At 33.3% G+C, this 25,997-nt stretch overlaps 1 protein-coding gene and 1 long non-coding RNA gene across 6 annotated transcripts in view; one reads left to right on the top strand and one right to left on the bottom strand.

Moving 5' to 3' along the window:
- The window catches only part of PPP1R3A (protein phosphatase 1 regulatory subunit 3A), a 37,658-nt gene extending 23,180 nt beyond the window's left edge, over nt 1–14,478 (top strand). The window contains exons 2-4 of the mRNA XM_077112972.1: nt 7,193–7,251; nt 7,344–7,468; nt 9,382–14,478. Coding sequence (XP_076969087.1) covers nt 7,193–7,251; nt 7,344–7,468; nt 9,382–11,754 — 2,557 coding nt within the window. The 3' untranslated portion in view covers nt 11,755–14,478. The remainder of the gene's footprint in view (nt 1–7,192; nt 7,252–7,343; nt 7,469–9,381) is intronic.
- LOC143644274 (uncharacterized) overlaps nt 1–25,997 on the bottom strand; it is a 262,187-nt gene that overhangs the window by 137,943 nt on the left and 98,247 nt on the right. The window lies entirely within an intron of this gene.

The following is a 25,997-nucleotide window of genomic DNA, read 5'->3' as shown; positions in this document are numbered from 1 at the left end:
GTGAATAACAGAGAAGATGGAGAATTGCATCTTTCTGCTCATTTTCACTATGAATTGAACCGCTATGGAAAGAACACTGGTATGGTGGCCAAGAGATTTGGATCTCGTTTTAGCTTTGCCACTAGTTTTAGCTTGTACAACTTCTGCCATACAGCTTAACAAGTTGGGCTTATTATCTTTCTCTATAAAATATTGGGATGTGACTATCCAAGTGTCAGATCTCCTACAGAAATTTGAGATCCTATGAATTGTAGAAATTTGGCATAAAAATAAAATAAACCATCTGAAAGTCACAAGGGCCTTAGAAGTAGGGAGTATGTAGAACACAATTTTTGAGTCAACAGCTGACTCAGAAACACACATTATTGTTCATTTATTAATTGTTTATTAATTCATTAGATAGCTAAAAAATATCCTTCAATTTGCACTCTATCAACATTTCATCATTTCATTCGGTGAGGTACATATACATGTTCTATTCTTGAATGTCTTTTTCTCCTCTTCTTTTGTGCTCAGAGCTGCTGCTGTCCTTACCAAAGCTGGGTGTGACTTGTCAAAAATTCTGAGGTTAACGAAATACTTTGTGCATCACGTGCCTGGTGTCTTAGAGCATCTGCCTGCAGCCTTTTTCATATGTGTAGTTAGGCCAGAGTGCTTCTACACACTAAGGCACTTAGGAACCTCTGAGGTGCTGGAGAAAATGCTATTCCCCACTCCTCACTCCAAAGATGCTGTTTCGGAAGATCTGGTTTCAAGTCCCAGAAGCTGCTTTGCAACATTTACCAGGTCTTGAGCTAACACGCCAGCAATTGGTGCCTGGCTTTTAATCTTTCATTTTTCCTAAACTGTACCTTGAATTGCTTGACATGTTTAGAATAATATTTTTTCATTGTTAGGGCATTTGACCATGCTGTCTCAAACTTGAAATTGCTACATGGACCCTCCCCTCTTTTCTAGCCAATGCTACTTATTGTTTAGGTCTCACCTAGAGACCATGTTCTCCTGGAAGCCCTACTTGCTTTACCCTGTATCTCACCAAACACAAATAGGCTTCAGGTAATTGCTTTATTTAATTAAGCTTTCTAAACTACTAGCTTGTGATCCATTTGAGGGTGAAGACTTGGTCTTGTTTATTGTGTAATCTAACACAATATTTGGAAATCTGTACTCAATAAAATTAAGAAGCACTCCATAAATGCTTCTTAAATGATGAATGAATGAATGATGAATGAATGTGGATTGCTATATATAAAATTAATATTAGACTTCATAAGGATCACTATGTAAGGAGCCATTCACTTCTTCACATATTCAGTATATATTTATTTAATATCAACTCTAGGTGATTATATAAAATTATACAAATTGTTAACATCCTATTTTTTAAAGTAAGGGTAAATTTATTTCAAATTGTGAAGATGGTATGAACACTTGTGTGATATTTTGATAAAGGAAAAATTTTTAAATCTGGGTATTTTTCAATTAACTAGCATTAACCTTTATTTCCCATAACTAATTCAAAAACCAGTATTCCAAAAACCTTCCAAAGCTAGTATGTTTCGTTTAATGGAACTCATACTTTTCACCTCGCCCTTGCTTCTCTTATGAATTGTCCATCTAAGTGATAGCAGATCCATCCTTTTAAATTCCCTAAATTAGAAACCTCTGAGCTAACTTGTACTTCTCTAGACATAATTACAATGCAGATAACAGCAAAGTACACTGGGAACTCATAAAGTTGGTGAGAAATAGGGGGGCCAGATTTGGGGTTAAGAGGTCCAGTTTAAGCAGAGGAATCTCAACTACCTATCATCTATGGAAGGGGCAGTCTACAAAACTAAATTCAACGGGTTTAGTGCATGGAAATAAACTGTTGTCTACATCAGGGATGTGCAAATCTGGCCACACATCAACATCATTTTAGGAAATTTTCATCACCATCAATCTCTACCACCCTCCAGCTTTTACCTCTAGGTCTATTAGTTTAAAATTTACAGTGGTAGGGCCTGGTGTTTCTTATGTGATAACAATTTTGAGAACTTTTGTTATATTTGAGAGCTATAGTATTCATCAAGGAAGGTGAAGGGCAAGGTAGCAGGGCTCCTAAACAATTGAGATATTTAACATGCCTTTATAAGCCTAACTTCTCATTCCTTAGAAGCTCATCTATGTAAATTTAGAAAGGAGGGCCAAAATCTAGTAAAACAATTGGAAACAACTGTTCAGGATGTTATGGACAGGTAGGTGAACAGATATAAATGGGGAAGCATTTTATTGTTGCCCATTGAAGGACAAGAATAAAAACCAGGAACCCAGCCATAACTTCCGGTCCATTGTCCACGTAGTCATATTGGAGATTAGAAAGGAAGGCTAAAAGAGCACCTGAGAATCAAGCCATCCAGCCCGTAAAACATCAGAAACAAGCCTGCAGACTAACTCAATCCTTCTTCGTCTACAGTGCAGGAGCCTCCAATTAACCACCAGCCTTACTCTCCCCAGTTTAAGTCTTAGAAGAAGAAAGTCTATAGACTTCTGATGCTCAAGAGTGCAAGCAAAGTCAAGCAAGAGAGGCATTTTTAAAATCCATGTACAATGAATTGATTAATAAATCCTATTAATGCTTTATAAAAGTTATATAATGCAAGCCTGGGTGCTCTTTCATTTCTTCATGGCCATGACCTTTAACCCTCATCATTTTTTCTTTCTTTCTTTTTTTTTTCCTTGGGTGCATGGTCCAGGAATCGAACCGGAGTCTTCCGCACCGAAGGCAAGCATTCTACCAAAACCACCTGTACACCCTTAACCCTCATCATTTTTATCGAAAATGTAAAAGTCTTATACTTTGTCTTCCTGCTCCGTTGTGTATTTCTTCCAGGCTCGCTTTTATTTTTCCCCCAGATTTAGTTCCCTGAAAGTAAATCTGACCATGTCTCTCTCCAGTTTAAAGAGCTGCCCCTACTCCCATTAGTTACAAATTATCTAATGAATTCAGCCCCACTTCCATGGCATGCTAAACCCTTTTACAAGCTGCCTCAAACTAATGTTCAATTCTGTCTCTTTATACCTTTTCCCCCCAATGCAATCCCAACCTTCAGAACATCTTGTTCTTGGATGTACCTGTTTCTTTTGCGCTTTGTTACTCTTACTTTTAACTACCTGCTGTTCCCTCTGCCTAGAATGACCTTCCCTGTCCTCTCTTACTAGAAAATTCCTTTTGTGAAAAATTACCTGATTTCCTCAGCAGAGTATTCTCATTTCTGTCCTCTTTTCCTATCTCTAATAACAATCATATCTTACTACTTATTATAAATTTGCTTATTATAGTAATTTCAGTAATAACAGGTTGGCATGTCTATTTCATTGTGGAAATAGCGACTTCCTTGAAGCAAATAGACTGTAGTTTATTCATCTTTGTTTCCTAGTGCTTGTTGAAATACATGGCTCAGGTAGGTAAACCAAAGAGCCATTAAAAGAATGGATAACTCATCTTATGATTAATTAAGTGACTATATTATATGATTTAAGGTGCACTGGAAATGAACTATTTTCTACAAAATACATATCTTTTTTGCCTTTTTATTTTAAAATGTATATTTTAACAATTTTTAAAAATTTTTATTGAATCATTTTACCCATAATTATAGCATTGTCCTGAGCATTAAAACAGGTACTACTTTAAGCCTTCTAAGACAAGAAAAATTGTGCAATTTTTAACTTATTAATTATTTAAAATTAAATTTTATGAAGGAAGAAGAGAAGAGCAATACCATGATAATGTTGACAAGAGATGGAAAGAAGGGAGAAGGAGAAGGGATGCTGTGCATTTATTCAATAGCACTTATACATTTTTGCCACTGTTATATGCCAGACACTGCTAGCCACTGGTAACACAGACAAAGAAGCAACTGCTTACAAAAGACTCAGTGTACATAATAGGGAGACTAAACTGGTCAAAAATACATATATCCCAAGTTTATATAGTTCTGAGCCCTATTATCATCAACCAACAAATTATTCACCTTTTCCTCAAATTTTCTAAAGTTGTTTAAAATACCTTTTTTATGAGTATATGGGAATCCTGTATTTTATATATAATTGTTCTGTAAACCTACTTCTCTAATAAAAAATAAAGGAACTATTTAGATCCAATCGGTCATATAACTGATATTTTGAATTTCAAAAAAGGGTTGTATTTGTAAATATCCTGTAATCTAGGTCATAGAGCAATCCATTTGTCTTAATAAATTTTAGCTTAATAACAAAGAATGTTCTTTGATGTAATATTTTGGGACTGTTTGTTTAGTTTTATGCTGCTATGATTCATTCATATTGTATATTTTCTGTAGTTTATTAATTTTGAGTGCAAAGTTATATTCCTTTGTGTCATATATCATAGTTCTCAAATCTACTCTTTTGTTGATGGCCATTTAGGTTGGTTCAAGGTTAATGTAGTTGATAACAATGCTACCACAAAACATTTTTATTGATGTCTCTTGCATTTTGTGCAAGAGTTTCGCTTGGATATCTATTTAAGACTGGACTTAGTAGTCATAGGTTACACAGGTATTAATTTTAGGAGATAATGTCAAACTGTTTTCCAAAGTGGTTGCACCCATTTTTTTTTCCTACCAGCATATGTGTTTTCTCTTCTGTGAAATGTCTGTTCCTGTTTTTTTGTCCTGTTATGTTAAATCTTTGTGCTTTCCTAAGATTTTTAGGCATTCTTTATAAATTCTTGATATGCATTTGCTCTGATTTTTTGTAATACAAGCACGCTCTCCCAGTTTGCAATTTATATTTTTACTTTATAAAGTTTATTTTGATGAAAAAAAGTTTTATATTTTAATAGAGTTAAATGAATCTTTTCTTTTATACCTAATTAAAAAGAATTCTTATTTATGAAAAATTTTCCTACTCCAAAGTCTAAATGATATGCACCTATATTTTCTACTAAGAATTTCAGTGGTTTTGACACTTAAGTTCTTAATCCATCTGGAGTTGATTTTTGTATATGTGATGTATTAATTCATCTTGTTCCACAAGGGTAATCATTTCCCCCATATCCATTCACAGAAAAATTCCTCATTTCCCTGCTGTCTGACATGCCATGCTTGCCATATGCCAAAGTTCCATATATGTGTGAGTCTGTTTCAAAGCTCTCAATCTTATTTCATTAGGCAGTTTGTCTGTTCCTGTACCAATATAACACTGTCTTAACAAAACATTCATAAGAAATCCTGAAATCAGGTAGAGCAGGTTCCTCCTCCCTGCTATTTTTCAGATATTTTCTGTCTGTTTTTAGATCTTTACTCTTCTCATTAGATCAGATTTTCAGATTCTGTGAAACTCTTTGGGGTTTTGATTAAAATTGATTCAATCTGCAGATCAATTTGAGAGAGAATTGACATCTTCATAATATCTTCTTTATATCTATGAACATGGTATATTTTTCAATTTTTCTAGGTCTTTAATAATTTCTTGATACAATTTTATTCTTTTCCCTGTAGGAGCCATGCATATCATCTGTTAGATGTTGCTTTTAGCTATATTATATAATATTCAAATTTTATGATTTTTAGCTTTTTTCTTTATATTTATTTCTGAATTCAAAGTTGTTTCCTCTATGTGTCTATCTTTAACTGTTTTTGTAAGGTGCCCCACATATGAACACAACGGTGTGTACCTAATCATTTGTCCACAAAATAAGTTAAAGGCAGGCTCTTTTTCTTTCAAATCAATCACTCTTTAAAAAGCGAAATATTGTAAATTAAGTTTAAAAAATTATTAATAGCATTTTGGTTATGTAAAGACAAAAATTTTTTAATGGCTATAATTTTCCCTCTACAAATGAGATTTTACATATTGTTATGTAAATAAAGAGGAAGCATAGACATTATGTATATTTTAAAAAAGGGCATCATCTTGCAGTTGGATTCCAAAAAAATAATTCTTTGCATTGTTATTGGCTTCATTAAACAGTACAGATTTATAGACTTAATCAGTTATGTAAATAATATGTTTTTCTCGTGAACTTTCATTTATAAAAGAGCACTATTTTCATTTACGGATCCACTGGAGGTATCAAATACTTTTGGTAAAGTTAAAATTAAGCTTCATAAATATACATGAAACTGAAAATTACTTTCTTATATAATCAGGATGGAAGAGTTTGCAATTTTCTCAGATTTGGTGAAATAAGATTAGTCCTTCTGGGACTTGGATTAAAATTGCCTGTGCAATGAAGACTAGAATCTATTACACAAATTTATCATCCACTGTGCAACTCTCTAAACTTTTTTGTTGCAGAAAAGAAGTAATTGAGAAATGTCACTAGAAGAAAAGTCAGCTCAGATAGCACAAGAAAATGTACATATGGGGCCAAATATTTCTGATATATAGACACATGACATAACTATACCTGAAGTGGCCTTTTTCACTAACTTTTCTTATCTAAATACTAAAGACTCTACAAATATACCTACAAACATATTATATTTGAATTAAAGTGTATATATCTTTATCAATCAGTATGTAGAAAATGATAGAAAAGGAGAATAATCTGAATCATTTTTAAATTAGAAAATAGATACTTGCATAAGAGCGAACTGACGTCTCAGTTTTAAAATTGTCCTATGTCAATACACATAGAAACTATTTTAACTGAGTATAAATTTAGCTGTCTTTTCAGTTTTTAGTTAACTTGTTTTTCTTCCCGTTCTGAAGAATTAATGTTATATCAGTTCAACTGAAAGAATTTTGAGTGAAATGTACACAAAAAGAAACAATAATTGAAACTTTAGAAAGCAATTTCCATGACCACAAATGGACTGTCGTCTCATAAAACTTTATCATTTAAACCAAGAGAAAAATGTTCTCACTTGTGAAAATTAGATTCCTGAAAGGTATAATAATCTTCATTTACATGTATTTTTACATCGGTTATATTAGTTTTAATATAAACAACATAAACTTCTTTAGAAATATGGCATTGTGTGAATTATCTTTAAATTTTCTATACCAAAGCATTTACTGTTGCATCATTCTGCATATTATATACAAAGTAATACAAAAAAATATGAAAGGTTTTATATTACTTATTTGGCTTGTTATTGTCTTGAATTCCCTCCTGTATGAAATATTTAGAAGATGTGGTCCCAGAAAAAATATATATACTTTGTTTTAAATTTGACAGTAAAGAAGAATCATCAGCAACATCAGAAGAGAATAACTTTGAGAATTCAAGGAACACAGGTAATATTTCTTATTTAATTTTTAAACAAAGTCTCTTTTAAAACCTGCAGTTAAAAAAAAATTACATAGATACAATTGTATTAACTTTTCAGATCCCTATATCCCAACAATTGTTTGTAGTCATGAGGACGAGGAAGACTTGGAAACCAGTAATCAAAATGTAACAGACGTAAACAGGAAACATGATGAACATAATGGAAAAGAATTAGAGTTGATGGTAAGTGTTCCGGTTGCCACGGTATTAGAGGACATGAATCCATTTAAGCTTCAAAGATGCTGCAATGCCTGCCTTTCAATAGCTTCTACTAATATAATTTTCAAATGGGAAAGCACAGCCAATTCTGTCCTTGCATTTCTAGCATGATCATCAACAAGGAACTTTCATTTCAGTATGTTGCTTCTGGTCTCTGCAGTGGTAAAGGAATGACATTCATTTCCTATTTCTTCACCAGCAGCTCTGAGTAATAGTTTGTAGAAATTATAGTAGTAGTAGCATTATACTGATGGGCATTTCTAATCTTTATGACAAATACATACTTAGCATAAACTTCTCATCTGGACGGTGAGATGAGAGGGCTGGACTAGGTGATTGTTAAGGTCCGTCCACCTTTACCAGTCTCTGATTCTTGAATTTAGCAGCATTTTTTCTTACTTTCTTCCTAGTTGAGATTCTCAAAGTTTAATACCATTGTAGAATATTAAGTTACCAAGTGAAAAAAAAATAGCCTATGCCATGCTTTGAACAGGAAACAAATTCAGTACTGTACAATTTAGTATTAAATTTGTTATCATAAATTTCACATTTGGTGAACATTCAATATATTTGGAATATTTTGGGAATGGTTTAGATAGCATTTTTATCACAAAAGAAGAAATAGAAATAAATGAGCCACATAACGCAATTTACTCTTTACTATATTTGATTGGCGCACATATCATTGGGACATATGGATTCACAATCACCTAATATTAAAATGACGTTTGCCTCTTCACGTGTCAGTGCTGAAACAGAAAAGAAATAGGGCTCATCTCTTTCCCCACATATTCCACCTTTTCTATAGTGATATGGGAAGCTGCATCACTAAAGTATGCACTTTACTTTGCTCCAACTTTAAGAAACTACAAAGTTGTCACCCATTGTGAGAATTCTCACCAGCTGAAAGTTAACATTGCCATTTTTTTCAAACCACAGAATATAATAAAAGAGCCCTGAAAAATCACATACTTCACCAATACACCTCATTACAATGAGCAGGCTCAAATATAAAAGTTTGTTTAGAAGTTACTGAGATTGTATGTCCAATAAATGAACAGGGAGATGTAATTTAGATGCTAATTTGCTCCATGCTGACGTTAATGCATAAAACAATGAAGTTCTATAATAGATGGAAATACAACCAAATCTGTGGAACCCACAGGCATTGGCTTACAAGACAGCTGTGCAGTTGACAAGTAACATGAGCCTTATGTGAGAAGAAGGGGAAAACGTAAGATTTGCATATAATTATTGAGATCATGCAAATGTCAGTTATGAGGAAAAAAAAAACAGGCATCTCACTGTTAAATCCTGACAGTTGGCATCACTGAAGAACTCAAATACATTTGAGTACCAGTTGGCAGAGGGTCATTAAAACAGAATTTGCACAGACATTAACTCCCTCACTTTTCTTTGAGTGACGTTTTGCTATTAATAGTTTGCAGAGGCTTTGCAGAAAACATATTAATAAGAGAAACTGTAATGGGGGCACCTACAGCAAGTGTAAATGCAGCAAGGGGCACCCAGGAAGCAGCTCTCTAATTGATTAGCATGGAGCTATCAATGTGTATATCCAAAGTGAGGAGAAAGTGCAATGACAAGCAAGAATAGTTGAATAATACAATGTGATATTTGGAAACTGGGAAGGTGATTAATTGGGGCCCCTTTTCTTATTAATCATATTTCCAAACCATACCCTACAAGTGTCTCCCCAAAACATTCAGCTCCCAAAATTTTGCAAAATATCCACAAAAGAAATGAGTTAAGAAAATCTATTAGACAATTACTAAGCAAGTTAATGAAATCTTCATAATTCATGTTCTATATTTAGAAAGATCATTTGGTCATTACTTTTGTTGTTTTTATTCCTTAAGATAAATCAGCGCTTATTAAGAACTAGAAGTACTTCTTCCAGAGATGAAAAGAATACATTTTCAACAGATCCAGCCAATATTCCAAATAAAGCTGAAGGGTTAGAGAAGCAAATCCATGGTGAAATATGCACTGAATTGTTGAAAAGACCTTTGTCTCCAAGTTTGTCAGCAGAAAGCTCCTTAAAGGGAAGTATTTCCTGCAATGAAAAATATTCTTCAAGACATAAGTGTATTCATCAACTTCCAGAGGAAATTACCTCAGATATGGGAGAAATCAAGCCATCGTTAAGAGATACTAGTAGTGATGAATTAGTGCAATTACATATCAGCAGCAAAGAGGTATTGGATGATAATGCTAATCCAGCCCAAGGGAGAGGCAGAGTGCAAACATGTTGTCCATCCTCAGATCAACTAATGGCAGGCAACCTTAAGAAAAAACATCAAGGTGGAATTAAGAATATCGAAATAAAAGATCAGGAAAGTTTAAGAAGAAATTTCTGCTCAGATATATCTGTATATCTGGAAAAATCATCAGAAGAAAGATCTTTCAGGAAAGATTATGGAGATGGTAAGGATGAGGAGGAACAAAGAATACATTTAAGTGATAATGAAAAGCAAAACAAAATCTTACATGACCAAGAAAAGGAGATGGGCCACCCTGAAATAAGTGTGGAAGTGACTGGAGCTAGTAACAGAGACCTAACTGGTCTGCTGAGCAAAGAGACCACAAGTCCCAGCCGTGCAGTAGCAGCAGATATGTTCCATTCACCAAGGACAAATTTAAGTTGGGAAGAAGCTGGGTTAGCAACTTTAGAGTGTGCTCTTTCGACCAATGGAGGCACGAGTTTAGGAGGGATGTCTGATCAAGTTTGTTCATCAAGAAATGGAAATGTTTTGAGGACTGATTATCTTTTCCAAGTTGAAAAAGAAAAAATAGACCAGATTAATCCTGAAGTTCAGTGTAAGAATGTAGAGCAGAAACAAAGTTGGAATGTTCTGGAAAGTCAGGGAAAAGCCAGGGAGAGTAAGACAAATATAATAGGGCAGATCAAAGAACAAGCAGATTATGAAGATATGTGGGAAAAATGTGGTAATACAAGGAGTTTGAAAGCTACTCCTACGGAAGAATTGTTTACCTGCCAAGAAACAGTGAGATGTGAACTGTCTTCTCTAGCTGATCATGGTATTACTGAGAAAACAGAAGCAGGTACAGCTTATATAATTAAGACAACAACAGAAAGTACTCTAGAAAGCATGTCTGCTAGAGAAAAAGCAATAATTGCTAAGATACCTCAAGAGACAGCACGAAGTGACAGGCCCATAGAGGAAAAAGAAACACCGTCTGATCCACATGAAGAGAGAAATGATGATTCACATTATACCCTTTGTCAACGGGATACAGAGAGTATAATCTATGACAATGATTTTGAAAAGAAATCACATTTAGGTGTTTGTATTGTACATGTAGATGAAATGGAGAAGGAAGAAACCATGTCTATGTACAATCCTGGGAAGACACATGACAGGGAGAAATGTGGCATTGGAAATGTATCATCTGTAGAAGAATCCTTACAGGTCATTACAGGGGATCAAAAAGCAGCTTCAAAACTGGATTTGCATTTGGAAATGTTGCCAACAGATATAGAAATATTTCCAGAAAAGAGAGATCATGGGCAGGTTCAAGAATTATTAAAGAAAACAGATTGCAAAGCCCTTGTTCACTCTGTTTTTACCTCAGACACTAATAGAGCTCCTCAGGCACACTGTCGTGTTTCCTTTCCCCATACGAAAACGTCAGCGCCATCTAATGAACAGGCAATTGCTGGAGAGGATAAAATGACTACTGTGACTCTCCAATCTGTTTTAACCAAATCAGAAAATAATTGTTATCTATCAAGTGACACCCAAGATATTGAGAAGCATCCTCTTCCTTGTTCCATACCTGAAGTTTCCAAAAGTTCAAGAATAGTGACATCTGGTAATAGAAGAGAAAGATGCATAAGCCAGAATTTCCAACAAGGAGAATACAGTGAGGAAAAATATCTAGGGCCAAAGATTTTAATGAGTGAATCTCCTGAGAACATGGAGGAGGAAGGGAATGAAAACGAAGGATTATTAAACTCTGGACAACCCTTGTTCTCTTCAGGTGACAAGGAATATGAGAGCCCAGCCCAGGAAAATCAAGTGCAAAGCAGTGAATCTCTGCTTTCAAAATACATCAATTCTAAAATACCTTATTTCCTTTTGTTTCTGATATTTCTCGTAACTACCTACCACTATGACTTAATGACTGGCTTGGCATTCTATCTTTTTTCGTTGTACTGGCTATCTTGGGAAGGGGGCAGACAAAAAGAATCTGTCAAAAAGAAGTAACCTCAGCAATATTATTATTCTCTCTTAAAAGATAAGCTGTTTAACCCCCAAACATTTGGATTGGTGAGAGATTATTGATTGTTCAAAGATCCAGTGCAGTTTTTCTCTTGAAGGATCATTTAAAAAAATGCATTATGAAGTTTGCTCCTTCATATAAGTAATTATTCTATATAGGACCATTATGTTTGGATCATTAAATACCTATGTGAATATGAGATCTGAAGCACGTCAAGTTGAAATTAGGTACAGCTGTTGCTCTTTAGCAGGCTATGAAGTTGCAATGCTTCATGTCTCTTCACTACTTAAAGTACCATTTCTTGCATTCGTTTCTTTTCCTGTACAGTTTCTTTTTTCTTCCCCCCAAGAATATTTTGGCACTTTGGTTTTCAAAAATAGATAAAACATGGACAACAGCAGAAGGACTTTTTTGATCCTTTAGTATTACCATGAAATTTGTGTTTACCACTGTATCATTTACCCAAATATTGTGATAGAGCAAATATTTTAACTTCCATTTCACATTTTTAAAGGACAAACCCGTGTTGTCCTTAAATTACACATGTAATTGAAATGTGTAAACCTACGTTGAAGAAACACATTATGTTTGCTTGACTAATACTTTATATATGCACACGTTATATCTTTATATTTTCAAAGTCAAGGCATCCATAAATCAAATGTGACAAAGACTGAAACAATTTGGAGATTAGTTTTCTATTCCACAATATTTTGTTGGTGGTCCTCTTTAAAGAACGTTTTTCCCTTGTAAATGGAGGCTCTGTAACGTAGCTTAACAATTACACTGTCAACTATTATTCAGGGTTGAACATTTAAATTAAAAGTTCCATTAACCATTGCTTAAGAATGAATTTGTATCTAAATGCATAAAGCATTAAATGATATTAAACAATTTACAAATAAGCTGAGTATTTGTGCTAGTTGGAGATATTTTTCTCTTCAAACAAATTTTTAATGTTTTCTCATTATAAGCCAATGAATTACCCCACAAGATGCATTTGGAGAACAAACAACTAAAGTGATTGGTGATATTCATTATATGATTATCAGGTTGTTAGGTGATATCTCAAAATTTTTAGGCATATAGGGATACATGGAAATCTACTGGGGGAGAAATGGATATCAAATATAGCAGTGACTTGGCTGTTGTTTGTTGTTATCTATGACTGAGTGTGTTGAAATAATGGAACTAATAACTTATTCAGGTAAGGGTTATACAAAGATTCATGTTTAATTGCTTCAACAACTACTTATTGAGTAGCCACTATATCCAAAACAGAGCACTTCCATTGATACCCTATAAATCTGGTCCTCAGGAAAGGGACATAGGTATACAGTGTAAAGAATATGGAAGAAAATCACATGGAGCCTATTTGCATGTTTCTTTTTTCACAGGAACTTCTGTCAGAGAGCACATCAGAGAACATTGTTCTTCAAACTGAAGGAGTAATCTGTTTATGCCTCATTCCTATAAGGCACATTTAATGAATGAAGCTTGCCTATATAATCTTACACATCTAAGTGTGCATTTATAGGAAGAGAAAAACAGAATGACACATATAAACTGAATTTCATCCTGTATTAAATGATTTCTTTAATTTTTATTCAGTACACAACTATTTCCAAAGCCTCTAATTGCATGCACCTCCCAAGTTCCACTGGACCTGAATCCTTGACTCTAACTTTTTTGATGAACAAATACAAACATCCTGAAGTAGAACTTACAGCAAATATTTGATCATTTGAGAAAACATATTTTCATTCATTATAAGTGGAAAATTCTAGGCAATGCTTAACATACTATCTCTAAAATTGTTGTCCAGATAATTTTGACAGGTCTAAATTACAATGGAGTTAAGGTTAGCATTTCTTTAGTTCTTAGTGGCTTGGTTTTTGCATTCCACCTTTAAGAGTTTTAGTCAATATGCCACATCTTATTAATACAGAAAATCCTACATTACTTTATGAGCACAGGTGCCTGAATTGTACTTATTCCATTAGAAAATGTAATTTCTTTTATCTCTTTTATAGACATTTGGTAGCTTTAAGTTACTAAACTCTCTCATACATATTTGTGATATGACAATAGAAGGTTTAAAGGATTTAAAACAATTCTGAATTTCTCTGCATACAATGAGAAAGGAATTTGTGGTTTAACTGACTTTCCAGACATTATTTATGAAGAGCTTGAAATAAAGTCATAAGAACTTGTGAAATTATCACTAGGTGCACAGGTAGATTTTTGCAAACTATTTTGGTCAGATCATTATGTTGAACAAGAAAAATGGATTCCAAGAAGAACTGGCAGCCCCTGGTTAATAAAGATTCAGCTGCAAGTCATCATGGCAAGTGTAATCTTTGTAAGCATAACTCTTCATGTGTCCCCAAGTATTGGTTAAGGGCCAAAAGAAGGTGTGGCATGATAGTAAGCAAAGGGAGATACATTGCACCTCTGCTTCCTAAATTGAGTAAGAAATGTGATTTAGTAACCATCACCTTTTATCTTGCTGGGGCTTCTGATTATTAGACAGAAACAACGTTCTAAAAATTAATTGGCAAGACAAGCTACTTGTAACTAATAAAAATAATTACCTTTAAAATCATTTGTATAAACCATCAGTATTTCAATAAGAGATTTCTCAGTGTAACAAAAAATGAATCAACGAGATGGGACTCACCCCTCAACATTAAAGAACATTGGACAAATGTAGTTTCCTTGTTTTCTTGCTGAGGCTTAATGTTTTGATAGTGACGTATACAAACATACACACACACACACATAATTCTGACGCTATTTGTCATCTTAAATCAGTCTGCTAGTTAAATGGAAAACTTTAAAATATACACACCAAATTTGGAGCAATAATAGCACCCATAGTCCTTTCCTAACTATTTTTCCAGTCATAAATATTATTTCATATCACTAAGACTTCTTTATTATGTCTTCTTTATTATGCTCACTTCTTGCATATGAAGAAAACCCAAAAAGCAAACAAGAGGAAGCAATAGAATAAGAGCAGAACTAGTAAAAATGCAGGCAAGAGGGCTGTCAATTCCAGTGCCAGTCCCCTCCCACTGATATCTGTCATCTTGATCTCCGAACTTTCGTTCAAATTTTCTAGTGAATAGAGAAATCGAATTATACAATAAGGATCTTTTTTATTATTTGAATCCTGTCTTAGCCAATTCCTGTGGAACTGAGGAATAGAATAGATTTTGATTCTGCAACAAGATTCGAAAGAAATATGATATACCATGCTTTCCCGGCATCTCCACGACTGCCCACCTATAATAGCTAACAAGGTTACATTTACTTATTTGATTAAATTCATTTGCTTATTATTTTATCTTCAGAAATAATTAATAATAAAAATCATGGCAATATAAATTACTTTTCATCTTTAAAAACGGATTTGGTAAAAAAATGCAGCATGTTTCCATCACTTTTCCCAAAAGCCTAGCTTTGAATGTTCACATTATACAATAAATGTCATTATTGCAATGCGTTAAAATTCTATTCACAAAAGAACTGTTTAAAAAGTCCAGCATTTCTATTTTGTACCATTTCTTTATTTTTAAATACATAAAAATTGCCTTCAATTTTTCAAAGTATAAAACAATATATTAAAAATTCCTTAAGTCTCTTCCTAATATATTCAATTCTTTATATTCATAATAATAAAGTAAAGAGGAGTATGAGTAAATCAATAAAGGATTACAGATGAATCGTTTTCATTAGGCCATGATGTCTTTAATATTTTGGTAGCAGAGTTCAATGCTTGATTAAGTTACTGAGTCCTGGAAGAAATTGGTGCCTCCTTCATCCTATTACCCCCAACTGAACCATCCAGCCTTATTTCCCTTTGCTGCCTGCCTCAAACCCCTGTCAGTTAAGGAAGTTAAAGAAGGAAGTTAACTTAAGGAAGGAAGGAAGTTAAGGAAGTTAAGGAAGTCTCCAGAATATGCCTTGAACATCTCTTTCTCCAGACTTTGTTATGTATATATCTTTCTGCCTACAAGACACTTCCAATTATCTCTACTCATGTCTCCCTATCCAAATTCTGCATTCTTCTCTGTCCTCTTGAAGTCTCCTATTTCAGTTGGTGGAATCTCTCCATCCCTAGACCTCCTATGACACTTAACCCTTCCTTTCTTGAAAACACTGGGCATTTGAATTATCATCCTACCTGGAATGTCTGGTCATTCGAGACAAGGGAGATGGTTTCACTTCCCTCTTACCCCCCCGCCCCAACCCTGACCACAAGAGTTATGTAGTAATCCTCAGCCAACACATGCAAAATGTAAGTGAATTACAGTGATTTCTGCTTTCTTCTCTGTCCTTGAGAAATATTTTGTGGAGAGGATAGTCTGTGCTCTGATATAAAAGTGAATAATGTAAGCATGAAAGCTAGGAAGTTTTAGTAACTTCTCTTTTAAAAGGTAGAAAAATGAAGAGTGTGTGGAGAGGTAATAGAGTGGTATGTGGAGAGGAGAGGAACAATCCTGTCTCTCCATTCCTCATAACAATTAAATAGATTTTATTTATTTATAAATTCTTCCTAGTACATGAAACATTTCCTTTATTCTATTTCATGGGAAGTAATATACAGATTATACATTAAAATAATAATAATGCATACCTTAATTCACTGGCTAATATAAAAAAATAATAGAAAAGGACATGTTTTCAGATAAAGAAACTCAGTGGCTTATAAAGCCAACAAACATCACAAGGTAAAAAGTGTAAGAAATTCAATCCTCCCAAGTGCTGCCATGCCCTTTGAAAATGGCTGATCGGTCAATTTTACACCTGTGCTGTATGTCAACTTTGGGGTAAATAAATAGAACAACTAGCAAACATAGTCGGTGGATTTTAAAAAAAGATTTTTCAAAAAGAAAACATCTGCTTAATGAACACAAAAGAGAGCATTCACAAATGCACAATACACACACATTTACATATTATCCCAATATCTGAAAATATGACGGTAATGGCAGTGAACACAATCTACTAGTACTGTGTGTAGTGATGATGTAATATATGAGGGCTGATTTTTTTTCCTTGAAGATAAACCTCATTCTATCAGGTTTAGATGCGAAGTTAAAATGATACACAAAGACATGCCTGTTTTTTGAGGCAAAGTCCAAAGGAAAGTAGCACGCAGCCTGGAAATCTAGCAGCAGATCATATAACAGCTTGAAACCATCATCAAATAGTCTCTTAAGGCTTAAACAAAAGCCACATACATACCTACTATATTGTAGAATTAATCATTATCATGTATCGGTTGACTTAATTCTGAATGGAAACAGACTTAAATTTTCTAAAGACACACTCTATAAAACATAAAATCAAACAGCAGTAAGACAGTGCTTAGAATTCATTATAAGAGGTTAGAAATTCTCTTTGTAAATACTTAACTCATATCTGCTTTTAGTAATTTAATGGAGGAGGCTTTTTTATGTTAGAGTTTATAAAATATTTTTTCAGCTAAAGAGCACTTATGAAAATAATCACAGAGTAAGTGCTTTTATATATACACTCTAAAATTGATATTGATATCCTGTTTCTATACATTAAGTGACTCTCCCCAATCAATAAAAAAATAGAAAACAGGTTACCAAGGGCCGGGCAGAGGATAGGGAATGGGGAGTTAATTCTCATTTGATGCAGTTTCTTTGAGGTTATGGAAAAAGTTTGATAATCTATAGTGGGGATGGTAACCCAATATTGTGAATGGAATTACATCACTGAAGTATGTATCTGAATGTGGCTAAAAGAGGAAGTTTTAGTTGGCATCTATGTTGCTAGAATAAAAATTTTAAAACAAAATAAAATAACAAGACAAGCATAGCACTGTACAACCCAAACAGTAAGCCCTAATGTAAACCATGGGCTACAGTTAGTATAGTTAATAGTACAATTATATAATATTCTCTCATCAGTTGTAATAAAGGTACCACACTAATGGAAAATGTCAAAGATGGGGGCAGGTATATGGGAACTCTGTATTTTCTGCATGATTTTTCTGTAAACCTATAACTTCTCGAATAAATATAAATAAATAAATAAAAATCTTTGGGAAACCCAATTTTCTGTTTTCATCATGCATACAAGCTTTTTTTCCTTTTATGTGAAATAATTCAGAGGCCTACCTAAAGAAAGGAGCAAAGGTTAAAAAAAGACAAGATTATTTGTTTCTTACCTTCACTGACATAAACGAAGTTTATACATTTCTATTCTAAATTGAAAAGGAAAATAAGAAGTAAAGGTAAGAAATTATAAATGTCTTCCACATTGATTTTATAGCCTTCTGTATATGGGATCAGGCCTATAAACTGCACTTAAGTCATTTGGCTCCTCCCATGTGAATTCTGTAGCCTACCTGGCATTATTTCCATCCTTAAGTTATTATTTAATTCACATTAAATAAATGATTTGTTGTCACATAAATAATCAAGGTACCCAGTTGTAGACTGAATCTGATATTATTTATAATATCTGTATCTGTGCCTGTGAATGTGCTTAATCTTTAATAATAGTAATAATAATATTCAACTCTAGAATTTACAATATAATGAATTGTGCACTATTCTATTTGCTTTATATGAAATAACACATATAATTTTCACATCTCCATGAAAGAAGAATTATTATCATCCCATTTTACAGACAGACACAGAATCTCAGAGAGGTTAATTTTTCTAAGGTCATATATCCTGTAAGTTACAAAGTCTAAATTTGGACCCTAATAGTCAGTCTCCAGAGTTTTTCTTCCAAACACCATGCAGTTCCTTCAATCCAAACACACCAGGTTATCTATGAATAGCACAGTTATATGTTTGCAAGGTGCACAGTACTCTAATCAGATATTGCACATAACACACTATACCTCTTAACAGATAATTCTCTTTATGAATGCCCCTAAGAGGGAAAGTTTCTAAAAAATATTCTGTTCATTTAAATTAATTCTTCAATTGAATCCTAAATTCAAAAGCATTCTCTGAGTTTCTTCTAACCTAGAAGCAATGTCGTGGGTCTAGATCTTACCTAGATCAAGTATGACAAAGAAGAGAGATACATGAACCAATAATTGCAATATCTTATAATCAGTATAAAAACAGAGGTAAGATTTAAGAACAGAAATGCACAAAGGAAGGAGTGTTTGGTTCTATGAGCACTTTGTTGCTTCCATTTCAGAGATTAAATTAACACTACAATTTTAGGGATCAGAAGAATCACAATAAAACCTTTCAAATGCCAAATTACAAGTAAGCTTTACATAAATAATTACAAGGATGAGAATACACCTTGATGCACTTGGTATAGTGCTGGTTTATGCTTGATATCCCAGTGTAATTATTAATAGCATTCCTTTTTACTTTTAAAAGTAACCTGGTTTGGATGATGAATTATATGGTCAGCCGAATAAAAAAAAATATCCTTGCCAGTAGGTGTAAATCACCCTTTGTTAGAGTGATGAAAGAGACAACTTCCAATATAAATGCTATCTATAACTTACAGAGTTCCTGTCATTAGGGTCAGTAGAATATAATTAAGATACACCAGACCCTGATCAGCCTAGGAAATATACAGCAACATTTATACAGATTCAGTAATGCAGAGGACAATGAAAAAAATCTAGGGACATTTTGTAGAGAATGCATTGGTCAAAATTCATTAGCAAAAAGTCATTTACATTACTGACACTAATCAGGCTAATTAATTATAACATTGTGGAACCAGAAACTATAGCCTATTCAGTGGGTTCAGGACATGATAATTCCATCATTCAGGATGGCCAACATGGAATAAAATGTAAGAAACATTTGTAAAAGTTGTGGCAGCCACCGTGAATTTCTCAATATTACAATAGTGCCAGTTATTGAAAGATATGCTATGGATGCACATTCTGTTCATCATCAGTAAAAGGAACACATTTCTTGGAAATCACTGAATCTTATCACTGGGACTTAACCAAGAGGTAAGTCAATACCATTAGAATAACAAAAATAAATGAAAATATAAGCAAATGATACAAAATATATAGTAAGAGACAAAGACATTTAAAGGCAGAACCACTACCACACCGTCTAGGTTTGGCCTTGCAATAACCTTAACTTTTTGCCTCTAGAACATGTTCATGCTGAATGAATGGCCTAGGCTGGTATAGTCACCCTAAAAGCCTTTAGCCACGCCCCTGTAGACTTCTACCTTACAGGACACAGAGGAGACACATGCAGGACACAGAGGAGAAGTTTTTGAATAATACACTCTTTCTATATTTTCTCTTTGTTCATTAAAAAACCACTAATGTCAATTTTAAATTATTATTAAGCTGTTCTATCAATGAAGGTGTACAGCATGTTATAGTTTGTAAAGCTGGGCATCATCATTTTTAAATGTTAGGGCCAAAGGTAGTTTATAATAGTCAAATTGTATCTTAAAGCTCTTTGGTAAGAAATAGAAAAAAAAATCCCTTAAAGTAGAGTAAAAAAAAGTGGAATTTATTATAAGAAAATAAGGCTATTACGAATCGGGGCTAAAAGTGAAAATAGATCTCACTAGAGACAGGAGCTAAGAAAGGCTATGAAAAGGAGCTATGAGAAGATTTTGCATTTCCTTTTTTTTACATTTCTCTGCCTCCATATTTTCTTTCTTTTTTTCTTTTGTTGTTAGTATACTTGCTCTCTCCACTTACTATATTTTTATATTTTTTGCATGGGCAGACACTGGAAATCGAACCTGGGTCTCCAGCATGGCAGGTGAGAACTCTGCCTGCTGAGCCACCATGGCCCAGCCTCCACTTACTTTTTAAGATATGTCGTCTCTAAAATAGAATTGTCCAAATGGTAGTCTTACATATTGATTGTAAATGTACCGAAGTTAACTGGCCAGAGTCTTGGTCTCAGTCATAAACTCCTAGGAAACAGAAAATGATTGATTCAATCTGGATCAAATGCTCAGTTCAGACCCAACCCAGGAAACTGAAGGCAAAGGGAATGTGACAGAAGACTATCTATAAAGGGTGTGGCTGTTAAAGCCAAGGAAAGGCAGGTGGGAACAGTAGTTTTGTAACACAAATCTCTAATGCCCTAGTTTTCATATTTGTATGACTATGTTTCTGCATCTTTTTCCTTTTGTAGATCTACACAATCCTAATTTCTATAAATTTATAATAGATTTGATACCTGATGGGGCAAGCTCCTCTACCTTTTTTAATATTCTCTAACTCATGGCCTTTTGAATTACAGGATCAGTTTGTCAAATTTCAGGTCACACTTAGCTTTCATTGAAATTTTACAGAATGTATACATTAATTTAATGAAAATTGATATTTTTAAAACATTGAGTCTTTCCATTGATGAAAACAGATGGATTCCACTCATTCATTATAATTTTATTTTTTTGGCTACTTCAGTCATGATTTGAAATGCTCTCCATGAATACATTGCACATCTACTATTAGCTTTATTATTGATACCTTTTAGTTTTGGCTGCTATTGAGAAAAAAATCATTTTATTCATATTATATTTATTTTTTAGTTATTATTGGTATTTTGGAATACCATTAAATTTTGTGGGTTCACTTATTTAGTTACCTTGCTGAACTCTTTTATTAGTTCTGCCAGTTACAAGTTTTGTATTTTGGTAATTATACCAATAGTGTATAGGAACACTATTGATTTTCATATGTTCTTTAAGCAGCTTGCCAAATTCTCTCAGTAGTTCAACTATTTATTTTATTATTAATCCATTTCATACTTTTACTTTGCTTTTCTCAGCTTTTGTTTTTTGTTCTTTGTTTTGTTTTCCTCAGCTTTTGAGGTAAACCCATATATAGCTCATTTATTTTAATTTTTATTATTTTTTATTAGAGGAGTTGTAGGCTAAAAGAAAAATCATGTAGAAAATACAGAGTTCCCATGTACCTTATGCCCCACCCCCAGGTTTAACACTTTGCATTAGGGTACTACACTTGCAGTCATTAGTACTATAATGATGAAAGAATATTATTATAATTGACAATTAACTAATTAACTATAGTTCATGATTTACTTTAGGGTTCACTGCTTGTCTTATACAGTCCTTTGTTTATTTTTAAATTTTTATACTAGTAACATATCTATATATTCCTCTTCTAATCGCATTCAAATATGTAATTCAATACATGTGACAACATTGATGAACCCTGTAGATATTATATTGAGTGAAATAACTCAGACACAAAAGGACAAAATTGAATGGTCTCACACATATAAAATAATTAGAATAAGCAAATTCATAGAGTTAGAAATGATAATACAGGCTGCCAGGTGTTGGATTGGGGGTAGGGAATAAACAGTTAATGCTTATACTATACAGAGTTTCTATTTTGGGTGATGGAAAAGTTTTGGTAATGGGTGGTGGTGATGGTAGCATAACTTTGTAAACATACTGGCACTGAATCATTTATTTTTAATCCTTCCTCTTTAAAAAGGTCTATATAATAATATAAAATAAACTTAATACTTTAGCTGCACAATATATATAATCTTTACTTTTGTCACTTCTAACTATTTCTAGCTTCCATTGTAATGCTTTCTGTTGTTGTTGTTGTTTTGGTTTCATGGTCCGGAAATCAAACCTGATTCTCCCACATGGAAGGTGAGCATTCTACCAATTCTACCAATGAACCACCCACGCACCTTGTAATTAATTTTTTCTTTCTTTTTTTTGTTATGGGCAGGCTCCAGCACAGCAAGCAAGAACTCTGCCAATGAGCCACTGTTGCCTGCCCTGTAATTCATTTGTAACACGAGTTATTTAGCAGCACATTTAAAAAAAAATTGTTTTATGAGCTTTCATTATTGGTTTCAAATTAATTTAGACTATTGTCAAATAATACGGCTTATTGCCAGTTCTTTGAAATGTGATACTACTTCCTTTGTGAACTACGACATTATCAGTTTGGTTATTATCCATGTATACATACTCTCTTTGTGATACACAGTTCTCTCTCTATATATCTATTTCCTCAAGGTTCTTAAGTTGGTTATTAAAAACCATATTCTACCTACTATCTAGTCTGCTTCAACTATCATTACTTAAAATTTCCTATTAATATGGAGATTAACCATTCTCCATATGGTTATGTCCATTTTTGCTTTAAGTCTAATGTTCTCAGTTGCAAATAAGCTTAGGATTGTTACAAGTTCAAAGTGAATTACCCTTTTTATTAGTATACATAATATCTATAATATTTTGACTTGAATTATGTCATCTGATATTAATATTGTGGCACTAGTTTTCTTGTGGTTAGGATTTGCAAAATATAGTCTTACTCATCACCTTATATGTCTCTTGCCAACAATTTATAGCTATATTTTTAAAATATCCAATCTGTATCTGGTGAGTTTTGACTCCTTTCAACTATTTTGATTAGCTAATATGTTTGGACTTATTTTGCAATGTTATTTTGTTTGCAATGTTGCAATGTTATCTTTGTACATTATTTTCTCCTATTAATTAGCATTTGCTGGAGTGAAAACTTTTTAAAAATTTCCTCTCTTTGTCCTGCCGCTTTAGAAGTTATATAGGTTATTTCAATTAATTCTGATAGTGGTCACTTTTTATTTTTAAAATAAATGTACCTAGCAATTGTTTTCAAATACAATAATTTATGGTTTCTATGAAACAGAACAAGGAATTTGATATATTTTAATTACCTTATATTTCTATATTTATCTAATGTTCCTTTTTGCCACATTTAACACAAATGTTTAAACCCAATAGTCAATTTATAGATAGCTCATTAAGTTTGATATTTACTCTAGTTTCTGGCATCTCTTATGCCATCAGTTTGGATTCTGTCTTTCCCTACTTAATAATGCTCCTTTTAATGAAGGTTTTATCATGAGAATTTGTTTAGTATTTTAATCTGGAAATGCCCCCTCTGGCGATATTTGTTTCATGTTAGGTATTCAACAGTGGACAGTTATTTTTCCTCAAAACTTGGCATCTGTTCCATCTGGAATCTTCCATTGTTGGTGAGAATTTAAGTGTTAGTTTAATTGACCAGTGGGCACTGGTCAACAAGTCTTCCCACCTCTTCCTACGAAACAGATTGTGTATATAAACATTCATGGCTTCCAATAAGCTTTTAGTTCTCCACTATACTCATATATGATTAGACAGCCAATACTCACAGCCATTTAAAGGAAAGTGTTTAACATAAAAAAGACAGAAATCAAAAGAAACAAGTACCCCAGAAGAGTTCATAAAGGCACAACATCACAAAATTTCAGAAAAATGAAAACAAAGAGAAATCTACGAAAGCTTCCAGAAAGAAAATAGATGAAATGTGTTTATTTGTATATTTATCTTCACTTGCCCTGTTCAGGACCCAAAGTATACATTTAATTTAAGGATTTGTATTTTCTCCCAAATTCTAGAGAATTCTCAATATTATTTATTTAGATATTAATTTCCCATCATTCTTTCTCATAGTATTTTCTTCTGGAATTCCTATCAGTTTTATATTGAGGCATCACAATTTCTCCTCCATACCTCTAAATTGATGTTTTATATTTTTCTATCTCTTTGTTCTCTGTACTGCATTCTAAACAAACTTCTTGTTTTTGTCCCTGTTTTGTTATGAGTAGTTTAATTTGCTAATTCTCTTTTCTACTGTTTTTAATATAGAATGTATTTTTCAAGTTTCAATGACCATGATTTTTACTTAAAAATATCTAATTTGTTCTTTGTCATACCCAGCCATTCTCATTTTATTTTTTCTTTTTAAAAATTCTTTTCCATTTAAAAATAAAAAATGTTCTTTCATTTATCAAATTTGAGCATATCAACTCCAGTTATATTTAAAATCTGTATTGAAACATTTTCCAAAACTAATTTGGAGTGAATTCATGTTTCTATTCTAGATTTAGTCACCTGTATTTCGTTAGATTTTATTTCTTCATATGCTTTCATCTTTTTCTTTATAAAGTCATTCTCTTGGATTATTTCTCCCTGTCTCGTGCTGTTTGTGGTTGCCTTAACCTGGCTTCTTTATCTCCTCATATTATGAAATTTGGAGGTTCTATGCCACATGGAGAATAGAAATGTTGCAGGATCTGTTAGTAACAAAGACAGTCATTTATTTTAGTGCTTAGTGCAGAAATTATACCTTTAGTCTCCCTAGGCCTCGAGCTTGTTAAAGTTACAACCTAAGTTTTAGCCAGGTTCCTTTCATGAGTAGAGAAGACTCCTTTCAATCCTTAGAGTGCAGTGGTGAATATGATTTGAGTAAATTACCAAATAAATTGTGTTATTTCAATATTTATAGGTAGCATGTCTTAAGAGAGGGCAGGTATGGAAGTATATTAGTCAGGGTCTTCTGGAGAAACTGAATCAACAGGCTGTATCTGTAAATATGAGGTTTTTAAGAAGTGGCTCATGCAACTATGAGGATGCATGAGTCCAAATTTCATAGAGCAGGCCTTTAGCTGGCAACTCTGATGAAAGTCATCAATGAACTCTCTAGGAGAGGCTGACTGGCTGAAGAAGTGATAGCTCTATTTTCTCCCTTAAAAGGCTTCATTAAAAAAAAAAGTCTTTAACTGTTTGAATTAAATCTAGCTGATTGGATTCTCTCATTGAAGAAGACATTCCCTTAACTGATCATAGATGTAATCAGCCACAGATGCAATCACTGACTGAGGATTTAATAAACCAGGCTCCAGTTTATTAACCAACCACAAAATGCCCTTGCCATAGCAGTTAGGCCAGTACTTGTTTGACCAGACAACTGGACACCATCACCTGGCCAAGTTGACACATGAACCTAACCAACACAGTTAAATTCAACCTGACAGCTGTCAACCTGACAGCTACTCACATTATCTTAAACCATACTAAATCTCTAAACACAGTAACAGACAAATGTTTTGCCTAATAATACTCAACTGTCCTGCAAAGAACCAGAAACACACTAAATCTTCCTAGAATAGGGACAAGTCCTTCAGTAACTTCATATCCTATAACTTAAATACTGCAGCATGAACAATACCACTTACATCATATGTAAGAAGAAAACAGGATATTTGTTTTATGTGCAAATATAAACTACTCAAAACAGGGACAAAATTTTCATGCCATCACAGTCTTTGTTTCTGTAACTGATCATGTAGTCATAGTTCATGTTTATCACTACCTTTGTTCTCATTTGCTAGCTGCCAGAAAGCAA

This window comes from Tamandua tetradactyla, chromosome 1 (genome assembly GCF_023851605.1).
Source record: "Tamandua tetradactyla isolate mTamTet1 chromosome 1, mTamTet1.pri, whole genome shotgun sequence".
Lineage (NCBI taxonomy): Eukaryota > Metazoa > Chordata > Mammalia > Pilosa > Myrmecophagidae > Tamandua > Tamandua tetradactyla.
This window is presented reverse-complemented; position numbering and strand designations above follow the sequence as displayed.